Consider the following 23895-nt stretch of genomic DNA (forward strand, 5'->3'; position numbering starts at 1 on the left):
TAGTAAAACATTTTTTTGCTTTTTACAAAAATAATAAATAAAAAAACTTAAATTTTATATTTTTGTATTCAAGAAATATAGAAAGCTAAAATTATCACACCCAATCTAATCACATAACTTTGATGATAAAAAAAGATTCTCGAATACGCTTAGGACATGATCGGTTTATATGATTAACACTACAATATCTTCTGTAATCTTTTGTCATCATTCAAAGCCGTTTGCCAATGAATAAATCACTTTGATAATTTTTCTAAGGCAACTATGTTATATTCATTAACCTTAATATATTTATATCAATTTATGGTAACTTGGAAACACCTCAATTTGTGTTGGTTTTAACAAAATAAATTTTCAAACAGAGAAACATTTGTTTACAAAAATTAGTTTAATATACGATGCATGTTAATGTTATTAAAAAAATACTTATTACAATAAAATTTGGTATTGGAACAAATAAAATAAATTGTGTACATTGCAATCGACAGTTTAATTGAGCTTTGTTCACTTGGCTTTGTTAAAAGTTGTAATATTAATAATTTGAGAATACCAGTACTAACTTTTGTCAGGTATAAATTGGCATATAATATATTTAGCTAATTTGGGTGAATAACATATTCGATGTCATACTTATTCAAAGGCTTTAATAATTGATATTTTAATTTTTAACAGTCATGGAACAAAAATTAAAATCCATTCTGCATAATTAGAAACCAATTTACATTTTAGCAATCTCCATTAATATTCGATCAGAATAAAGGTATTCACATATATTTGTCAAAACATAAATTATCTGATTTGTCTATAAAACTCAATTATTCTAGAAAAATAAATATAATTTTTTTTTAGTCGTACATATTTTGGGTTGGTGCAACTTCAAACAGCAGCTGGCAAAAGACTGTAAACCGCTCTGAAGAACAAAAAGAAAAAGATATTCTTTTAGTAATTCAATTTTGTCTACTATATATACTACACATATATATAATAGTAAAGTCTGTTTCTTGTACTTGCCCATAATTGTCGAAGTAACACCATAATATACAAATGGTATATAAAATACTAAACCTCCAAGTATAAAAAAAGTAGCGTAAAGATACTCAATCTGTGGTGTGTCAATAATAGGAGCTACGATCAGGTACATAGATATTCCCAAAACTATTATTGGAATGATGATCGGGACCTGAAAGGTGTCGATGGAAATTTTACTATGATTCTTTTATGGATAATAGTATTTTTTAAATTATTTTATTTACCTTATAGGGCCGAGGGAAATTTGGGCGTGTAAATCTCATCACAATCAGCGCAAGCATCGCTCCACCGTAAAATATCCATGCGGTAAAACTGAAGAAATCAATCAACGAATCGATCGTTCCAGACATGACCATGGCTACAGCAATAAAAGACTGGAAAAAAATAATTAATGACAAGTCAACAATTGCCAAAATGGGCTTATCGATCCTACATGGAAAATAAGACCGGGTGCTGGCGTGAGGCGTCTGATGTGAACATAAGAGAGAATATTCAATAAATGCCCTTCTCGACTTGCAGCAAAACAAAGTCTGAAAATATTGCTGTATAAGAAGTCTGTACGATTTTAAAACTTTGTCAATTTACCTTCCAGCAGCAAAAAGTGTTCCATTAGCTGAACCAAAAGTGGAAATTGTAACTGATAAAGGCATTAACCAAGCCATTACTCCAAGGATTCTGTTTCCAAAGGTCTGAAATCATTGCATCATTTATTTCTGCACATTCTTCACCATATCAATGTTTTTATAAAATATAATATAGAAAATTACCACTGCTACAGCTTCAGATTCTGTCATTTCAGATGTCGACATTACTGCGAGGTAGGATATGTTTATTAAAACATAGCAAATAGTAACTAATGGAATGGCAATCATAATTGATCTTGGCAAATTTCTAAACGTAAAAAAAAAATTAATCAACAGTATAAATACACAAGAAAATAAACTGAGAATTATATTTCCAAAAATCTAACTTTGAAGGGTTTTTTATTTCTTCTGTAACGTAATTCAGATTATTCCATCCATCATAAGCCCAAAGTCCAGTATAAAATGCAGTTGCAATGTTACCAAGAGAGTAAGATGTTCCATCAAATGCATTTTCAAGATTTTGAGTACTCCCTGGAAAAAAAAATTATCATTGGTGATATGATTTGCCTAAAAAGGGCAATCGAGCTAATAAAACATCAATTTTTAAATAGTAATATTGTCTCAACAATGTATTAATTACACTAATTACAGTTGAAACAAAATTAATTCAGTTTAAGCTATGGACGTAATTAGCCCAGGCTCTAGCCAGTTCGAATAATTTCAAGTTTTAGTATAAAATTAGCTGGTTATAAATATAATTTTTTTTATAATTGCAATACCTTGGCAGAGTTTATATATTCCTCCGATGATCACTATTGCTATCGCTACAAGTTTGGCAGCTGTAAATGCATTCATTACAATAGTCGCTAAGTTGACACTGTAGCAGTTGATAAACAAGATGATCACTAAAACAAAAAGCATACACTCATAAAATAATTTTAAAAGCATAAATCTCTTAAAATCAATTTAATTATTTATAATACACACAATTTTATTTCTTCTAATTAGAAATTTCCTAAGTACCTTAGGTAACCCCCAGTGTGTTTGAACGAGTGAGAGAGTGAAGGAAAGTGAGAGTAAGTGCTTAATAATTGAGTCCATGAGTGTTTGAGTGATTGAAAGATAGAGAGAGTAGTTGAATGATTGAGTGAGAGGAAGTGAAAGTAAATATTTGAATAACTGAATGAGAGAAAAGGAAGGTGAATGTTTGAATGACAGAGAGTGAGTGTGGGAAAGAGAGAATAAGTGTTTAAATAACTGAGTAAGGCAGTGTTTGAGTGAAAAAGAAAGAATTTATGTTAGAAAGACTCTGAGGAAGTGAGAGTAAGTGTTCAATGAGGGAACAAAAGTGAATGTTGAGAGGGGGAGAGAGGGGGAGAGAGAGAGAGAGAGAGAGAGAGAGAGAGAGAGAGAGAGAGAGAGAGAGAGAGTGAGAAAGAGAGAAAAAGAGAGAGAACTGGTAAGTTTATATGAGCAAAAAAGTGAGTAAATGTTTGAATGAAGTGACTAAGAGGGAGTGTGTGGGTAATTAAAAAAGGAAGCAAACAAAAGGCTTAAAATTATCATAGCAATATTAAAATCTATTTTAAACGTTTTAATTTTTTATGCACCCATGCTTTTATTTCTTGTAATTGGGTTTATGACTTCTCCCAGAAAGTCTTAGAACATTGGATTGAACAGGGTGAAAAATACAATTTTGTCGCTCTTAGATTTTCATTGGAGCCGACCCAACAGAACCTCAATCAGAGAATGAAATAAACAAATATGTCGGTTGAGGGATTTGATTCTAAAGGGTTTTCTGTGTCAAGAGGTCCCTCTAAAAATATTTGTTTATAAAAAGAGGATAATTTATTAAAATCCCTAGTATCAAATGTTGGGCACATTCGCAACTTGAAATTGTATAAAAATATGAACAGAGTTATAATTTCTTTGAAGAGTGGAAATCTACAAGAATGATTTTTTTAAACTTGATAATGTTAAGAAGTTTTTTCCAGAATTTTCTCATCATTAAATCAAGATTGGTATTTATTGTTTGAACTAAATCTGATTTTTTGTTTAATTTATTTTTAAAAAATCACCATTTTAAAAGCAAATAGTTATATTTTTCATAACTTGTAAAAAGTTATACATATAACAAATGTGTGTATGGTAATTTTTATCCGGTTGCAATTTTGCCCCTATGGTCAGTACTGCACATGGAAGACATGTCTATTTGGAGCAGTTTTGGGATTGGGTACTGTACAAAATTCTTGTGCAATAGGATTGATCAAAAATGTATATGTGAATATAAGTTGGGTATTATATGTTTCAAAATTAGACTTTCGATAATTTTATAGATTACAGGAAAAAACTGATAGGTCTGAAATAGTACGCTGAAAATACTTACTAATCGCAAGAATGGCCACAAGTTTTACAACCAAGTCCGGTGGATCGCATTCGGAAACGAACGCCTCGACTGCGTATTTTGCAAAACTCAGGCAAATAATCGCCATCTGGGATGGTTTGAGCATGAGTGTCGACACCCAGGAGAACAGGAAGGCCGGGAGAGCCCCGAACGCGTCCATGAAGTAAGCGTACTCCGCTCCTGAACTGGTGTTCATCGTGCCCAATTCCGCATATGCTAATGCTCCTGTAGATAAAACAAAAACTTGATATGCTGATGGTTTGCATTTAATAATAGTAGTTTACCCAAGAGGGAGAGTACACCACAAGCTATCCATATGACAAAACTCATTCCCACTGAGCCTGTGCGCACTAGCAAGCCAGATGGCGAGACGAAAATCCCAGATCCTGTTAAACAGATAATGTTTAGTATTTCACCTTTAGAAATCTGGACAAATCATTAACAAAAATTTAATTAAAATAAATATTCTTAATTTATGAAATTTATCATAATTCTGATAATATTAAATAAAGTAAATTTTCACATGTTATGGTATAATAAATTAAATTATAGCATTGTTTGACATGACATGAAATATCAGGCATTCTACTACCATGCAATTAGCAAAAGTTTAAATAATATCCTCTATAATTTTCATCTCAATAAGCAGGAATGGTGCTTATTGACGTAGAAGAAGCTTTTTGACTGTGTGTGACAGAGTGGAATTTTTTAAAGCTTATGTCTTATACCTTTCTTAACTACTTAACACATTTTATTAGTAATTGTCTGACAAATAGAAATTTTTGTTTGCCAAGATAAATGGCTGCAAATAATTCCAAAAAATAGTAGGAGTTCTCCAAGGATCAGATCTTGGTCCAACCCTTATTTCCTTATTTAGATCTTGTTAACTTTGCACACTAAAGGCAACAATACAAGTTTGTGAGTAGAAAAATAATTTACAAAAAGGCAACATTGGATGTGGCTCTCTTTGCTGATGCATCTCGCTCATAAAAACCTGATTGCAGCTAAGCAATTTTTACCTGATATTTAAAAGTGATCCTAACTCAACATTAAAAATAATATTTAAAAAAAAATTTTCCTGATTCGTCTATTGAGTCTCAACCAAATTATACTAAGGAGAATGCTAAAAATGCCATAAAATCATTTTATCAAAAGGTGTACAAAAAATGTTGGAAAAGCTTTAAAAAATTACCCAAACCGCAAAAAATTAATTTATGAATTATTTATCCATCTGCTAATCCCTTATAGAAGCTCTATTTGTGGAAATACATGTAAGACAAATTTTGAAAAGCTTCAAATAGTCCAAAATATTGCTATTAGGATTATCATTTGTTTCCCCATAAATCAGGAACATTGTCGATATCTTTATTTCTTCCATTGTGGCATAAAATTTGTTGTCGAATTGAGGATAGTTTGGCACTTTCCACAGTTCCTCTTCGCTTACTTCTTTAGGTTTTATTGCCTTTTCAATAAAATAAAAGAAGTAATAATAAACCATTCAGTCACAAAATACATCTTCCGATATCTCTACCGCTTCATGACAGAGTCAGCAAGTTTCTGTCTCAGTTTTCCCCATTTATTTAGATGATAATTGAATAGGAATCAACCAGAATAAAGGCCTATTATTTTCCTTATTGTCTGCTGAAAAAAAGATAGATTTTTATGATAAAGAATCATATCTTTATACCTTATATAATCTTATCTTCATATATTTACATCTTTAACACTGATTTTTATTACCACTATAAATGTTGCCTTGTGATATGCTCAAAGAAACATTTTTATTTTTTTGTGATGAATTTTTGCAATTTTATTCCTGAAATAGTCATAAAAATGAGCCTATATTGATGTTTTCATGTATTAATTAAAATTATTTTAACAAATTGTCTATACCCACATAAAAAATTAAGTAAAATTAATTTAATTTGGACAACTTAAATTTTTATTTATAACTTTATAACCCTCCATGCCCAGGGAGATAATAAAAAGTGTTATTTCCCCTTTTTTGGAAATCCTGGTGTCCATTATTTATTAAATGCCCATTTTGTAGTCTCTAAACCCGCCCACACTAATAAAAACAAAGTGTGAAAGTTTTGTCGAAATTAATTCAGTAGTTTTTGTTTTACGACTAACACAATATAATTGCATTTCTCTTGTAGGCTTTCATTTTAATTAAAAAAAAAATGTAATTATTTTTGAAAAATATATTTTCCATATTGTAAATTAGTCTCAAACCTGCTGACTTTAATATTCTAGATCAAATTTTATACCTTTTGTTCATCGTTTGTGACTTGGAAAAGCTGTTCATAGCCAAATGTCAGGAAAGGTTGTTTTTTTTGTCTACACTCGCGGGTTTTTCATATACCTCACTAAAGATGGTACAAAGGCAAAACGTGCTTGAGTGACATCAAAAACCTGTGAATATAGACGGTCCCCTTTGATGGGTTGACACGTGTTGATTTTAAACTCAAAAGAGTTGCTTTCTTTAATAAAATTGGACGATTATTAAAGTGTAAACAAAGAATAATTAATATTAGACCAAAACAGTGACTTTTGGTCATCTTATGAAAATTGTTTAAAAATTTCAGTTACGTCGGTGTTTTAACATTTCTCACCACTTCGACTGTAATTGAAGGGGTAATGTTTGAGAAAAAACTTTGAAAAAAGTAAAACTCCACCTTATAAATAATTTATAAAATCCAGTTAAAATTATGGACAATATTGACATCAGTTGATATATTTTAAGTTTATTCATAACCATTGCATAAGTACTGTCCAAATTAGAACAAAGCATAAGTTTGCGGGGGGGGGGGGTGATATGAAAAACTGGGATACATTAATAATATTCTAGGTCAAATTTTATTACTTTTATTCATCATCTTTCACTTGATAGGCTGTTTATACCAAAACAAACAGAAAGTATAGAATTTTGAATATATGTATTTTTTTTAATTCTATTTTTTATGCAGTGACCTCGTTTCAAGACGAGAATTATTTTAAAATTATCTCTTCATTTGTTTGTTCTAATTTTTTGCCTATTTCAAGTATTCCATACAAATGTTTCTGTAAATAGAGGATTTATATTTAACAGTAGAAAAAAACGCACGGAAAACCAAGGTTATGGTTACTTATTGGGTTTGTCTACACTATTCCTCACTGAAGATGGTGCAAAGCCAAAATGTATTTGAGTAGCAACTGACCCAGTGCAATTTTTTGTTCACCAAATTGCAGACCAACACCCACCATCAACTTTAAAGCCAAGACAATAAGTTAATAAGTGTAAGTTTATGAAGGGAAAGTTCTGATTAAAAAAACTGACAAATCCCACTTTTTTTCTTTTATAATCGATGTCTAGTTGGCCAATCTAATCCCCTTTTTGTATTTTTGGAAAAAAGGATTTTTCCATTTGGTAATTTTGACTAATACCTGCTGGGATACGGCCAAAGTATTAAAATTCTAGGTCATATTAAAAAAAAGATTATTTATTGGTTTTGATTCTACTCAGAAATTACTAATTTTTGAACACGATATTTGAGAAGTCTTTGGAGGAACATAGGTGTTCAAATCTCACCTGTGACATTGACTTTTTTTTATCTCAATGCTCATGTTCAAAAATTATTTATTTATTTTTTATGTCATGTGTGACTTGGATTGCCACAAGGTAGCATATTAGGTCCACTGCTTTACTTATTATACACCAGTGATTCCGAAAATAGATGGAGTAAAAATTGCAACGTTTGCAGATGACACAGCGGTGATATCACTAGGACCAACTATCACCCATTCAACAAAAATCCTCCAAAATGCATGTAATAAGATAAACGATGGACAAAAAAATGGAAAATCAAGTTTTTTTTTTTTGCTTTATGATCTTTGCATATTAGCCATGACGAATTTCTTATATATGTTGTTCAAATTGGGGGTTATCGGGAAAAAAGGGCCAGAGGTGACAGTGTGAATCGAACCCACGACCGCGGTGTATAATAGATGGAACTACTATACAATACAGCAATACAGCTAAATATCTGGGAATGACCTTAGATGCCAAGCTGAGATGGAAAGAACACGTGAAGAAGAAAAGGACAGAAATAGGTTTAAGGTATAGACAACTATACTGGTTGATAGGACATGGCTCCAATCTTGCTATACAAAATAAAATATTATTATAAAAACAAGTCATAAAGCCTATATGGACATATGGTATTCAACTATGGGGTTGTACCAAACACAGCAATATCAAAATCATACAAATACTCCAAAATAAAATCTTACTTAACATGGTCAATGCACCTTGGTACATAAGGAATAAGGACTTACAGAGCGATCTTAAGATCCATGAAATGAGTCACGGCGGAAATACAAAGATTTGCCGCCAAACACCACGCTCGCCTCAGCCAGCACGAGAATGTAGAAGCGACCTTACATAACCGAAACATGGTCAGAAGATTAAAAAGAACAAAGCCATATGAACTTTTGTAGTTAAAAATGAATAGTGAATAGTGAAATGTAAATCTTATTGTGCCAATGGGTTTATAAGAATGTAAACATTTATTTATTATTTAGGTAAGATTTGAACACCTAAGTTCCTCCAAAGACTTCTCAATTCTCGTGTTTAAAAATTAGTAATTTCTGAGTAGAATCAAAACCAATAAATAATCTTTTTTTTTAATATGCCCTAGAATTTTAATACTTTGGCTGTATCCCAGCAGGTATTAGTCAAAATTACAACATGGAAAAATCCTTTTTTTCCAAAAATACAAAAAGGGGATAGATTGGCCAACTAGACATCGATTTTAAAAGAAAAAAAGTGGGATTTGTCAGTTTTATTAATCAGAATTTTCCCTTCATAAACTTACACTTATGAATAAGCTTAAAATATTTCCATATATGTACATTTCTGTTGAAGAGAGCAACTGTCTTGGCTTTAAAGTTGATGGTGGGTGTTGGTCTGCAAATTGGTGAACGAATGTTGAATTATGCTGGGTCAGTTGCTACTCAAATACATTTTGGCTTTGCACCATCTTCAGTGAGGAATAGTGTAGACAAACCCAATAAGTAACCAGATCAGTATCTCTTGGCTTTTACGTGCATTTTTTTCTACTGGTAAACATAAATCATGGGGTTGTACCAAACACAGCAATATCAAAATGATACAAACACTTCAAAATAAAATCTTATATCACATGGTCAATGCACCTTGGTACATAAGTAATAAGGACTTAATAGGGATCTTAAGATCCATGAAGTCACGGAGTAAATACAAAGATTTGTCGCCAAACACCACGCTCGCCTCAGCCAGCAGGAGAATGTAGAAGCGACCTTACATAACCGAAACATAGTCAGAAGATTAAAAAGAACAAAGCCATATGAACTTTTGTAGTTAAAAATGAATAGTGAATAGTGAAATGTAAATCTTATTGAACCACTGGGTTTATAAGAATGTAAACATTTATTTATTATATAGTATTATTGTAAAATTAATGGTTGGTCTAATAAGACCAGTTTTAATAAATAAATTTAATTTAAAAAAAAATGTGTGACTTGGATAGGCTGTTTGTGCCAAAATGTCCAGACAGGATAGATCTTTCCATATAAACATATATATGTATATACACAGTGGATACCATTTACGACATCGGGTAGAACGTACAACTGGTTAAAGCATACAAAATCTCCGGCACTGTGAAATGGTATAGGAAAAATTGCTTTAGCACAGTGTACATGTACACACTGCTTAGACCGTATAAGTGTACACATCAATTAGAGCGTACACTTTTTGAATCCCAGGGGGTCAGAAATATTGGTTACAGCATATAACGCATGCAAATTCTGTCTCTGAGTCATTGTTAGCTGCCATTTTCAGAAGAAAATCCTGAATTCTTTACAAATGTAGAAAATTATGATAATATAACCTACCTAAGCAAAAGTATGTGAATGTAGAAGGAATTTTGTATGAATTAAAGGAGATTTTTGTTTCATTCAATACATCCATATGTAAATACATTCTGTTTGGGTTATTATCCCCCCATCATCTACAACACACCCACTCGTATCGCTACATATCAGATATAGCATACATGTTGTAAAGGATGTATTGGATACGGCAGACATCGGTTACAACATACAAACACCTGCAGTCCCTTCATGCATTTATATATATATTATATACAGGGTGAGTCATTTTTTGACACACCATTGGAAAATCAATGCGGGTGCGTTTAAATCTGACTTGAGGCTTATTTCCTTTGATTAATACATTAACAAAAGAAAGTGAGTCAATTTTCGGTGCACCTTAGGAAAATCAAGGTTATTATTCAAACACAATGTAAAAAAAAAATTCTTCACAAATTAATCTGATTAAGATTTAAGAGTATTTTTTCATCCGATCATCATTTTATGATAGACTAGGCTACTGTGTTGCAGCAAATGGAGGTCTGTTCGAACAATTATTATAATGATTTTGAACATTTTTGATTTGCTAACAAAGGAGATTGTTACATTTATTTAATTTTTTTTACTTTACCAGAAAAAAGGAGATTGTTATATTTATTTAATTTTTTTACTTTACCAGAAAAAAATACTCTTAAACCATAATCAAATTAATTTGTGAAGAATTTTTTTTAAATTTTTTACATTGTGTTTGAATAATGTTTTAATAATATTGATTTTGTTTATTTACCTTCCAACCTACTAAAACTAATTTGTAACGAATGGTGCGTCGAAAAGTGACTCGCCTATGTTTTGGTACGAGACTAACAAAATAAAATGTGCCGAGTCATAATTAGACGCACCAATGTTGATTTTCCTATGGTGCACCGAAAATTGACTCACTTTCTTTTGTTAATGTATTAATCAAAGGAAATAAGCCTCAAGTCAGATTTAAACGCACCCGCGTTGATTTTCCAATGGTGCGTCAAAAAAAGACTCACCCTGTATATGTATATATATATATATATATATATATATATATATATACTCACACACACACACACAGTGGAAACCTGTTTATCCAGACTTCCGGATTATCCTGACCAGTTTGTTAAAATATTTTTTATAAATTTTACATATTTTTTTTTCAATGTGGTGTGTATATTAATTTTTTCAAATTCCTAATTCAACTATGGGACCTTTAATTTGTCATTTGAAATTCGTAAAGGCCACCAAATCAAGGCTCTTCCACTAATCGCATGATTAAAGAGGCTGGAGAAGCTGACAGTCACGTTTTTGTTAAAAATAAAAAAAATTAAAATAAAAAAAAAGGTATATTTAAAATGCTAGAAATTGTTGTGTCGTGTTGTTTGTATGTTTGCTTCTATTCTAAAGGTTTTTTTTTTATTACGTATATTTTTATTAAATAGTTTTTACATATAAACTTTTCGAGAAACGCATGTCCAAACTTATACAAAAATAAAAATAATAAAAACTATCTATTACTTTAAATGTAACTTGATATATGAATAAAAGTGTTCACTTTTCTGTTTTTTTCTCTGTTTTTATGACTCAATAGTAATAAAATTACAAATTTTCGGATTATCCGGGCTTTCGACTATATATTTTGAAAGATAGAAAAATATTGAAAGAAAAAAAATATACATATTATTAGAAAACAATATAAAACTGTTTAAAAATATCAGTTTTTAGAGATTAATTTAAGCTAAGAAATGCTAAAAGAACTAATTCTTTTAATTTTTGGGTAGTGGGTCCTCTTAAAGTAGGCAAAAACCCGCAAGGTCGGTACGATTTGCAGTTCTGCCTACTCTCCCGCCGTTTGAAATTAATTTCCTACATATTTTCCTACAGCACCTTTGCGATTTTGCGGTTAATATTGTCAATTATATTAATAAATAGGTTTATTTTTAATATTTAGATAGTTTTTTTAAACGAATGTTTGATAATTTACATGTACCATTTTTTTAAAGCAGTGCATACTCTCACTACTTTTTAAGTCTGCGTGCACGTAAGAATATGTCGATTTTTAAAATATTTTTTTATTGGAGGAAATTGATTTGAAACAAACCTATCATAGTTCCGACAATTAGAGCCACCCCACTGAAGAGTCCCACCCGTCTCTGGAGGTGAAGAGCGTCACCCTGAGTTGTGTCGGACCCCTCCAACTTGTCCCCACCTCCCCCAGCACACATTCCCTCATCACCTCCCTCGCCACTCGCATCACCTGAGGCATCCTCCGACCCAACATTGCTTCCTGGAACAAAAAGAGAAAAGAAATCTTGAAAGATCGTCGGGAGAAAAAAGCGGCCGGGGTCAGAACTTGGCTCGAGACCCCGACACCCCTCCGTCAATATTGACTCTAGAAATTTCTGATCGATGATCATTTATGCACGGTTCTTTATTAGATGCCAACCTTCAAACCAGACATTATTATTCGTATAAACTTCCTTACGGATAAAAAATTAAGACATTGTAATAATTTTAATTAGCATCCAGATTTTAAAAGTCGAACTGAACGCTATTCCTTTATTCGTTTGTATCTTCAACCCTCACCAAATGTAATCAACTACAGTATCAAATGGGTTGTGTTTTCTGAACTTTATTGATAAGAGCTTAAGCTTTTAAGAAAATTTGCTTCTGTTTTAAAAATATCACACACAAACAATTTTACCGCACTGTTCGTTAGTCTAATTAATTACAATTACTTAGGGTTAATTTTTACAAATTTAGGTATTCACAAACACAGTCATTCTCTCTCTATCTCACTCTCTTCTTTCTCTTTGACGCACCGTCTTTCTTTCCAGCTCTTTACTGCTGTGTATGTTTTTCTCTCTCTCTCTGCCTCTTTCTTGATGGATATATCTTGCTTTGTATGCACCCCTCTTTTTCTCTCTCATTCTTTCCTTTCTCTCTCTTTCACCTCGTGTATTTCTTGCTACGTATGTGTTTCGCTCTCACTCTCTCTCTCTCTCTCTCCTTGTCTTTCTATCTCTCTCATGCCGAGTATGTTTTCCTCTCATTTCTTGGTGTGTATGTTTCTTTTCTCTCACTCTTTGTGGCTGTGTATCTCTCTCTCTCTTTCTCTCTTTTGATGTGTATATTTTGCCATGTATGTGTTTCTCTCTCTCTCTCGCTTTCATTCTATCTCTCCCTAGTCGAGCGTGTATTTCTCTCTCATTTTTAGTTGTGTATGTTTTTTCTCTCACTCTCTCTCCCTCTTTGTGGTTGTGTATCTCTCTCTCCCTCTTTCTCTCTCTTCCTCTTTTGATGTGTATATTTTGCCATGTATGTGTTTCTCTCTCTCTCTATTTCTTTCTATCTCTCTTGCCGATTATGTTTTTCTCTCTCATTTCTTGGTGTGTATGTTTCTTTTTTTTCTCTCTCTCTCTCTCTCTCTCTCCCTTTCTTTCTATCTCTATCTTCCGAGTATGTTTTTCTCTCTCATTTCTCGGTGTGTATGTTTCTTTTCTCTTACTCGATCTCTCCCTCTTTGTGGTTGTGTATCTTTCTCTCTCTCTGCCTCTCTCTCTTTCACTCTTTCTATCTCTCCCACGCTCTGCATTTTTCTTGCTTTGAATGCTTCTCCTTTCCTCGCTCACACCCACACACACACACACACACACACACACACACACACACACACACACACACACACACACACACACACACTCCCTCTTTCTCCCTTTCTTTCTATCTCTATCTTCCCGAGTATGTTTTTCTCTCTCATTTTTTTGTGTGTATGTTTCTTTTCTTTCTCTCCCCCACTCCCTCTCTTTCTCTTTCTTTTTTGATGTATATATCTTGCTATTTATGTGTTTCTCTTTCTCTCGCTCACTCTCTCCTTTCCTTTCTATCTCTCTCTTGCCAAGTATGTGTTTCTCTCGCATTTCTTGCTCTGTATGTTTCTCTCTCTTTCCCTCTCCCTCTCTTTCTCTCTTATCTTTCTTTTTCATTTTTTTCTGCCTCGTTCTCTTTTCCACTCTCTCCTTTTTTTCTCTTTTTCTCTTTATCACTTTCTCTCAGCAATCATTTATCCTTTGATCTACCTCTCTATCTATTTATCGATCTAATTATCTACCTATCTATCAGTTTGTTTATTTACCTCTATCTCGTTATCTCTTTCTCTCTCTCTTCTATCTTTCTTTTTTTTATTTTTTGTCTGCCACATTCTCTTTTTCTCTCTCTCATTTTCCTCTCTATCACTTTCTCTCACCAATCCCTACTATTTATGTGTTTCTCTCTCTCTCACTCTCTCTCTCTCTCTCTCTCTCTCTCTCTCTCGCTTTCTATCTCTCTTTTTCCAAGTATGTTTTTCTCTCTCATTTCTTGCTGTGTATGTTTCTTTTCCCTCTCTCTCTCTCACTCTCTCTCTCTCTCTCTCTCTCTCTCTCTATCTCTCTATCTCTCCCTCTCCCCGTCAACTGTACCTATCGATCAATATGTCTTTCTCGTTTCTGTTGTCGTCAGAAAAACAAAAAAATGCCTTTGTACTGACGCCGAATGTTCGACGATATATTTCGTGTTCTTCAGAGTAGGTAAATAGTCAAAATTTAATAAAGTTTACACATGTTAAATTACAAAAACCTCATCATTACTACTATTTTAAATAAGTATATGTAACATTACTCTAATATTTAAAAATACATTTAACAGGTACATATGTATGGGAGATGACTAGAACCTAGGCTGTGAGTTAACGAACGCGACGGTATGTTTAAGTAAAAGAGAGAGTTATTGAACAAGTGAGTGAGTTTTTGTGTTTGTGTTGAAGAGCTAGTGAGTGATTAAGAGAGTTAATGAGTTAGTGTCTCACTGGCCGAATGTACGTGCTTATTCTTGAGAGCGGGTGATTCTACGAGAGTGTGAGCTAATGAGTGATGTTTTATCGCTTAAAGTGGGTGAAAATGTGAACGAGTGGATGAATGATTGAATGGATTGGTGATTCTACGAGAGACTTTGTGCGGGTCTGGGTCGGTGGGCGGGTGAATGTGCGTAGTAGACCGTAGACCTAACGAATTCTCTTACTGCTGAACACCACTTTAAGCACGAATTTTGTAAGCGTTTTATATACCTTTTTACTGATAACAGAAGATCGATGAGTTCATTTAAATGTAAAGGTTAAATCTTCGGGCCCGTCATTGAGCGAGATGTGCCATCAGATACGAGAATTGATTTTATAACGTAGCAGTGCAGAAGTTTCACCGGTTGAATTTTTTGTGTGAAAATATGGGTTTGTTAATATTTTGTTGTTTAGTGCCTGGTAAAATGATTTCTGTCAGTCTTAACGACTAACTAGGCGTTGGGTATCTCGAACAAAGTTCAGACCATTTTATACCACTTTTTTTAAAATTAATTACCATATAAAAATTGCAATAGTTTGAAACCTGATTTTTTAACAAGACAGTCTGTAATCAATTTTTCCACCAAGTACCGAACGTAAGTAGGCAAAAGTCGATGTGTACTTGATATTTTGATCGTAAAAAATATATTCTGGTAAGTACAAGCACTAATTCCATGTTAAAACTGCTGATTTTAAGAACCGAAGTTTTTTTAAAATCATTAAAACATGAATAAACACAAATTACAGATTTTCTTCGTCTCCGATGATTATCGAATAGGCTTTTACAGGTTTGAATATCCTGATCATCGGTTTGATTAAATGCCAACTGAGATTTATTGGCACGTTTTGAAAATTTATCGCAAATTGATTGGATTTGTGTAAGATTATCGCAGTTTTTAGGAAAAGCCCGTAGATAAAACTATCGCAACTATAAGTCATCGATGGAAAGAAATACAAATCAATATTGCAATTAACTACATTTTCCATGTTTTCCTCTAATTTTATTGAATTAAATAAAAAAAACTAATTTAAAAAGATAATCTCTCTTTTCTGCATTGTTTATTCGTCGATACGAATAAAAATTGGCCGTGTCGTGTTAATATTTTTTTTTCTTCTAGGAGATGGGATTGAAAATGAGAAACACGCAATAATTCGATACGAGAAGAGTTTAATGGAACATGGCCAATAGAACTAGACAACTATAAATACAACGGGAGGTTTATGAACACGAGTGCTAAATACGTCAGAGCTTCCTTGCTCGAATGAATGCTGAAACTTTTATGGTCATGGGCAAATTGTTGAAAACGTTCAGTGTGCTTAGGGTGTTCTTATTGGAATTAAACATTCGCCCTAGCCAACCCTACATCTCTGATTATTCTCTTAAATGTCATTTTCGCATATAATTATTTTTAAATTTGTATTAGAAACAAAATAAATTCACTCATTTAGAAGATACACGAAATAATACAAAACGTTGTTTTTATACGAAACAAGACGTAAATGTGATCTTTTTAAGTTTTGGCTAAAAAAACGTGCAGAATTCGATCTCAACTGGCACAAAAAGAAGGCGAAAGAATATTTTTGGCATTTTTAAACTGATCAATGAATAGTAAACAAGAATGGCTTTATAACAAGGGCTGTAGTCATAAATAGTTATGATAACCTAGACAATGATTTCATCGGGACAAAAGCTTGAACAAAATAGATCGCGAGTTCTGATCTGCTGAAACAACAAGAAAATTAAGAAAATTGAATTTATTTTATTAATATATTAAACATTTATCAAGTTTTTTTATTTCCACGGGACATTTTCCAAAGATCTAATTATAAAATTTTAGGATATGTTTGTTACATGTCTTACTTAGTTCAAAATATGTTCAAAGTATTACAGTATTTTATAGATATTTAATACAAATATGTTTTGGGTTGACATCAGGGTAAATTTAATTTATGCACTTTTAATAGTGTTTTGTAGTTTGTTTTAGTTAGTTTGTTTAAAACATGAAATATAATTGAATAGATGAAATACAATGAGATGAAGGGAAGTTTCCTTGAAGTTTAAGTTCAACGTTAAACGTTTACTGATTGGTTTTTTCTCTCTCACAGACTCACACTCCTTTTCTCTCTTTCTCGCTCCCTCCCTCCCTCCTCCCTATCTCACACACTCTCTCTCTCTCTGTCTGTCTCTCTCTTTTAATAGCACTCTCGCTCTTTCGCTGTCACTCATCTCTTTCAATCTCTCTCTCTCTCACTCTCTCTCTCTCTCTCTCTCTCTCTCTCTCTCTCTCTCTCTCTCTCTGCCTGTCTCTTTTTTTAATACGACTATCGGTCATTCACTGACACTCAATCTCTCTCTCACTCCCTCTATTTCCTCTCTCTCTTTCTCTCCCTACCTGACTCGCTCTTTTAATACCACTCTTGGGGACCGCGGTAGCCGAGTGGTTAGCATGAGAGACTCTCACGCCGCGGTCGTGGGTTCGATTCCCACCGTCGCCTCTGGCCCTTTTTTCCCGATAACCCCCAATTTGAACAACATATATAAGAGATTCGTCATGGCTAATATGCAAAGATCATAAAGCCAATTAAAAAAAAAAAAAAATACCACTCTCGCTCTTTCATTGACATGCAATCTCTCTCTCTCTCTCTCTCTCTCTATCTCTCTCTCTATCTATCTATCTCTCTCTCTCTTTGCCTGTCTCTCTTTTAATACCACTCTCGCTCTTTCACTTACCCTCTCTCTCTCTCTCTCCCTCCCCTCCCTCTCTCTCTCTTTCTCTCTCACTCTCTCTCTCACTGCCTGTCTTTCTCTTTTAATACCACTCTCCTTCATTCACTGACAATCGATCTCTCTCTATCTATCTCCTCTCTCTCTCCCTCTCTCTCTCTATCTCTATCTCTCTCTCTCATTGCCTGTCTCTCTCTTTTAATACCACTCTCGCTCTTTCACTTACCCTCTCTCTCTCTCTCTCTCTCTCTCTCTCTCCCTCCCTCTCTCTCTCTTTCTCTCTCACTCTCTCTCTCACTGCCTGTCTTTCTCTTTCAATACCACTCTCCTTCATTCACTGACAATCGATCTCTCTCTATCTATCTCCTCTCTCTCTCTCTCTCTCTCTCTTACTGTCTGTCTCTCTCTTTTAATACCACTCTCGCACTTTCGCTGTTACTCACTGCCTCTCTCTTACTCTCTATCTCTCTCTTCTCTCTCTCTATCTCTCTCTCTCTTTGCCTGTCTCTCTCTTTTAATACCACTCTCGCTCTTTCACTTACTCTCTCTCTCCCTCCCTCCCTCCCTCTCTCTCTCTCTCTTACTGTTTCTCTCTCTCTCTCTCTCTTTTAATACCACTCAATCTTTCACTGACTCTCTCTCTCTCTCTCTCTCTCTCTCTCTCTTACTCTTTCCCTCTCTGTCTGTCTCTCTCTTTTAATATCACTCTCGCTCTTTCACTGTCACTCAATCTCTCTCTTTCAATCTTTCCAGCTATCTATCTACTCTCTCTTTTATTCTCTTTCTTTTTGCCTGTCTTTCCTGTCTCTCTCTTTCATTATCACTCTTGCTCTTTCAATGTCACTCAATCACTCTCTCTCTCTCTCTCTTATCTTTCACTCTCTCTCTCTCTCTCTACCTCTTTCTGTTCCCCATCCTCACACTTTCTTTTTGTCAGTACAAACACTTTTTTCTTTACCCCAGTCACTCACTCTCACTATTTCCCTCACTCTGTTTTCTCACTCCTCTACCCTCACTCTCTCTCACTCGCTTTCTCCTATCTCCTCCTCACTCTTTCTTTTGATCTTCGTTTTATTTATCGTCTTTTGGGATGGCTTTAAAGTCCCAAAGTGCGTTTCCTACAACTAACGGAATTGTCAATGAGTAACAGGCATGAACGAAATCGAAGATTACAAACAAATTCAATTTTTTTTTTTTAAATCAATTTTATATGAGAAAATCGATTAATCAGTTGTCATATCTCGAATCAATCCAAATAAATAAATCACAAAAATTCCGTTCCAAAAACGGATATCGGAAATCTAAATACATAATATATTATGTAGTTATAATTAATAGGGATAGACAAAGAATACTAACCGGGTTTCCAACGGCAGTGTGTATTAAAATTTAACGACAAAAATTAGGAAAATAAATCTGTTCGGTCGGTAGGAGTTAAGGAAGAAAAATAAACAAAAAGCTATTAAATATTTACATCGTTAAGAGGGAAATTAAAAGGACTCACCATATGACGTAATATAAAATTAATATCGATTAATTCAATTTTTAATGAAAAACGGCAATTCAAGACGCGAAGTTGATTGTTTTTAATAGGAGGAACCGATAGAGAATGACAGTTGCCTTAGAAAAGGCATACCCGCTAGAACATCGAAGAGTCTGAAAGGGAGGGTTGGAGACCGGAGAATTTCCCGTTTTTCCACTTTTATTTCCTGTTTGAATTATTGTTGATGTAATTTGTCAAACCTTGGTCAAGCTTGGATAAAACTGTTGGCTTTGACTCGGCTGAGAAGGTGCAAAATATATCGCGGAGCTTTCCTCTCATGTTCCGCCGTAGCCGGCTCTGTGTGGACTGGGAGCGGGCCTGCGCTCGGATTTCGCTCAATAACCACGCCGAATCCACGGCCCCACTTTCCCACCACCACGCCCCACATCGGATTCCACCCCCGCAGCCCTCGTCTCGGCCACATCTCGAGAATATCTACGCGCCCGCCCTCGGACAACAATTCTATAGTTGTCGCTTGGGCTCGGGAAAGGAGGAGAAGGCCGACGAGGGATGCGGGCCCCTGTCGAGAGCCAAGAGGTCAAGTTCGTCCGTTCTACCATTTCCACTGTCGAAGGAAAGATGAACACATCTCACTTTGTAGGTGGATCATTTCCGATCACTTTATTCAATTCGACATGACGTGCAGGAACACAGGGTTCCAATTTGGAAGCTCAAACCCCTCTCAAAGGACATTGTCAAGAGTTGGTTCACGACCACGGCCCATCGAAATCGTCGCAAGATGGAAAAAACAAATAAAACTTGTTTTATGACAACAGGAAACGGTCACAATCAGTGGAAGCTCGAAGGCATACTTTCTTACAGACCGTATAGACCTTACTTACAAACTGCTCAAAAACGCTCCTTTCTCCTCCATTTACCTCCTGTCTACATCATTAGACGGCTGATTTACTCACTAATTCTAATACTTACTCTTTTAGCTTGAACCTTTACATATTGGACCTTACATAACCTTATGTATCACCGTTCTAAACACCATCTCTCTTGCCAAGAGTTAGTTCACGACCAAGGCCCATCGAAATCGTCGCAAGATGGAAAAAACAAATAAAACTTGTTTTATGACAACAGGAAACGGTCACAATCAGTGGAAGCTGGATGGCTTCTTATCATACAGTCAGTATTGATCTTACTTACAAACTGCTCAAAACGATCTTTCTCCTCCATTAACCCTCTCGTACCCCGGTGTCATTACACGGCTGACTTACTCACTAAATCTAACACTTTTAGCTTGGACTCTTACGTTAATTTTGAACCTTGTATGACCTTATGTAACACCATTCTAAGGACTATCTCCCTTGTCAAGAGTTCGTTCATGACCACCACCCATAAGGGTCTTGGCATATTGAAAAATCTAATATCAATCAATCTATGAAACCTGGGGCTTCTGAGGATGTTCAGAGGTGCCGCGTTTGCCGAGCGCTTAATACGTCAGACTCTCGGCTGGTAGATCCCGCGGTCGTGGGTTCGATTCCCACCGTCGGACTTTTTTTCTGACGTCTAAGGGGATCAGCGGCCGCAATAAAAATTGACACGGCACTCTTCAATGGAAGGTCTGGGCGGGTTCGGATCTTCAGCGGCCCTGAATTTAGTCCTGACCTCCGAAAATGAGTTTCTTCGCTGGAAGACTATCTGCCGTTTCGTACAGATGTTACAGACTCCATAATTCTTCGTGCTTCTCCATTTACTGTCTCGCACCCTGGTGTCTGTATCATTACACGACTGATTTACTCACTGACTTGCTCTTTTGCGATAATTCGTGCTTTTTATCTTCACTGTTCAATTGTCACTATTTTCCAATTTGCTTGGCTCCCATCACACCCACTTTTATGTTGAAACTTGCCTCTGCCTAAAAGACATCTCCATTTTCAAGAGTTGGTTCATGACCACCGCCCATCAGAATCATGGCATGATTGAAAAACCTAATACATTTCAATCTATGAAAGTCGGAGGTCTGAGGATCCTCCAGAGTATACAACTCTCTACCGTATCACACAGACAGTCAGAAACTGCCAATAACGCCTTTTTCTGCTCGATTTACCATCTCGCTCTTCGGCCCTACGCAATTAACACAGCCAATTTTCCCACTCGTCATAATTCTCGCTATTTTAACTTGGTATTTTATTATAATTGTAGATACTTTTTACAATTCGCCCAACTCCAAGTACCCGTTTCCAAAGTTGAAAGAAGTTGAAACATCCCTTTCAAGAGTCAACCGACAGATGGTTACAGGTTACATATAATATATAATATAACTTATTAAATTCACTAGTTTCGTGGTCCGCTTGACCAATTAATTAAGGTTTTTATCTCAACTAAAAACCTTAATTAATAATATAATATAACGTAAAAAAATATGCTACAACAGGGTTTCATAAATGAGGTGATGGAGAGGGATATCACTATGAAAACGAACATTAGATTGACATACTTAACTTTATTTACAAAATCCGGAATACAAAAATCAAATTGGACAGAACGGAACGTTCTCAATTCTCTCATTTTGATTACAGACCTTCTTCAGTGAGGACACATACATGTCGACAGCCTGCTGGAGCCTATATGGGCAACATAACGAAAGAGACCGAAGAGGACAGCGAGGATACACGGTTCAGGATGATCGTAAACGACCAAGCTAAAAATGTTAGGGTATGTAAATCTGACATGTAATTAGAGCAAGGGAGTAATAAATTGGTAAATGAAGGAAAAACAAGCGAAAAACATAAAACTCAAATCGTATTGCTGCTTAAATTCCCCTGTCTCTATTTTCTTCCAACACATGAACACATCCATTTGTCAAGTTTGAAATAAATAAAATATGTTCGAGTTCAATACTTTTTAAAAGGATAGTTCCTACTCACAGTAAGTTGTTTTGCAACGATCCGGATTTCGAGCCTTTTAGCTCATCATCAGGTTGAAGGACTTCTACAACATGTTCATATGTAGATCAAAATCTGTTATATTATTAATGCATTTATCACCATGTTCAATTTTACATTTTTTAATTTCAAATTTCTCAAGCCAATCTAGTTCTTTCCCTTTGTTGAAACTATGTAACACTTTTGTATTCAAATTTGAATTGAAATTATGTTTTGTTTCTTTTAGATGGTCCTTAAATTCCGAAAATTTGCTCGATTTAGGCAAGTGTTCTTTTACTCTTGTTTTTATTTCTCTACCGCTTTGTCCTATATATTTAATATCACAATCAGTACAATTGAGTTGGTAAACCCCACTTTTTGCCAAGTTGTCTACTTTCTCTTTAGTCTGGAGGTATCAGCGGTTCACTTTGGCACTTCATGTCGAGAGACGTGGTTGTAGAAGTCCTTCAACCTGATGATGAGCTAAAAGGCTCGAAATCCGGATCGTTGCAAAACAACTTACTGTGAGTAGGAACTATCCTTTTTAAAAGTATTGAACACCATACTCACTCCATCATTTATATGTTCACTCACTCCACTATATGTTCGAGTTTGGCTAATTTGGATAAAAATATATATTACCTTTTCTTAATAAAATCTCCTTTTAAAGTAAATAAATAATAAGAAAATAAAGACAAAGAGTAATTTAAGAATACAATTGTGAACAACAAGTCGGTATTTATAGCACATGACTCAGTTCTGCATAGACAATGATTTTCAACGAGATTTCCAAAAAAATATACATAAATAAATAAGAAATTCTAAGCAACAACACATTTTCAGTTTTTGCCATTGATCTTAAACTTTTCTGCTTAAAGTGGTAAATTAATAAATGTTTATCACTTTTTCAATATTAACAAATCTAACGGCCAATATTACATTATTTATTAATTAAAGTTTTTCTCCGATAAGTCATCTGAAGACATGTAAAAAAATAGGAAGGCCCTTTAGCCTATAATATTAATTTCCGTTATGTCGATTAAATTATCTTTTTAGAAAGGTAACGAAAATACTGTAATAAGAGAAAAATTGAATTATTATGAATGATTGTGATTATTTTTTTTATAAGAGAAACAGTTTTAAATTTAGGTTTTCAAACTATTCGACTGTTCCGCACATTCAGAATGGTTGATCCTTTGCCAGATTTCCTAAATAGCCTTTCGTATGGGTAAATTTAACGGCTATTAATCGGTAAGCCATATGAGAAAATAAAAGATTCACACGTCGATCTCAAAATTGCTCATTGTCAAGAAGAGGCATCAATTATAAAAATTGAAAAAAAAGAAAAAAAAGCCACTTTAAATTTTGTCTTTTCAACATGGCCGGCCATTTGTTAAGAGTTTGATTGAGAGCAAACAAGTCAATTTATGAGAGCAATTTTCTGAACTCGGATATCGCAGTGAGAATTTATGCACCCATAGATAAATCCATTGCCACGGGTTCATTAAAACATCCCACAATGATGAAACTAACTTCTTTAAACTATAAATTATAAATGAGCAAATTAAATTAATATTCAAGTTTAAACATTTAATAGTAGGACAGTGATATTCAATCTTTGATGGGAGTCCACCAAGAAAGTACACCGAACCTCGAAAAAAATCGTTGGACGTTGAGTCTTTTGCGAGACACTTTTTATCGGTCTGCGGCCTGGTGTACTTCAAGTTCAACGTTCAATGAAGTTCAACGTTTCCTTTCATCCTGGACACATCTGAAGAAGGTTAAATTACAAAACCAGGATGGAACTGGAATTGGAATTAGATTTAATCAACGAAGTACGTCTGAGTGGAAAGTATCTGCACGTTTCATTTTGACGACTACTGTATTATTTTAGGCGATTTTACGCCAATAATTTTATGCTTTTGCGCTTCTCTCATTCTAAGTTTGT

At 34.3% G+C, this 23895-nt stretch overlaps 1 protein-coding gene across 1 annotated transcript; it reads right to left on the reverse strand.

Annotated features, from left to right (window-relative positions):
• On the reverse strand, positions 1–19409 carry LOC106672511 (b(0,+)-type amino acid transporter 1). Its single transcript, XM_014404025.2, has 12 exons — positions 19275–19409; positions 12035–12220; positions 4302–4403; positions 4000–4242; positions 2393–2518; positions 2000–2144; positions 1797–1920; positions 1615–1718; positions 1463–1559; positions 1254–1403; positions 1012–1180; positions 1–910 (listed from the first exon to the last, which is right to left on the reverse strand). The coding sequence occupies exons 1-12, from the start codon at positions 19351–19353 to the stop codon at positions 846–848; spliced, it is 1590 nt and encodes a 529-aa protein (XP_014259511.1). The 5' UTR covers positions 19354–19409; the 3' UTR covers positions 1–845.
• Positions 19410–23895: the final 4486 nt, after the last annotated feature.

Source organism: Cimex lectularius, unplaced genomic scaffold, assembly GCF_000648675.2.
Source record: "Cimex lectularius strain Harlan isolate CLEC.00 unplaced genomic scaffold, Clec_2.1 scaffold64, whole genome shotgun sequence".
Classification (NCBI taxonomy): Eukaryota; Metazoa; Arthropoda; class Insecta; order Hemiptera; family Cimicidae; genus Cimex; species Cimex lectularius.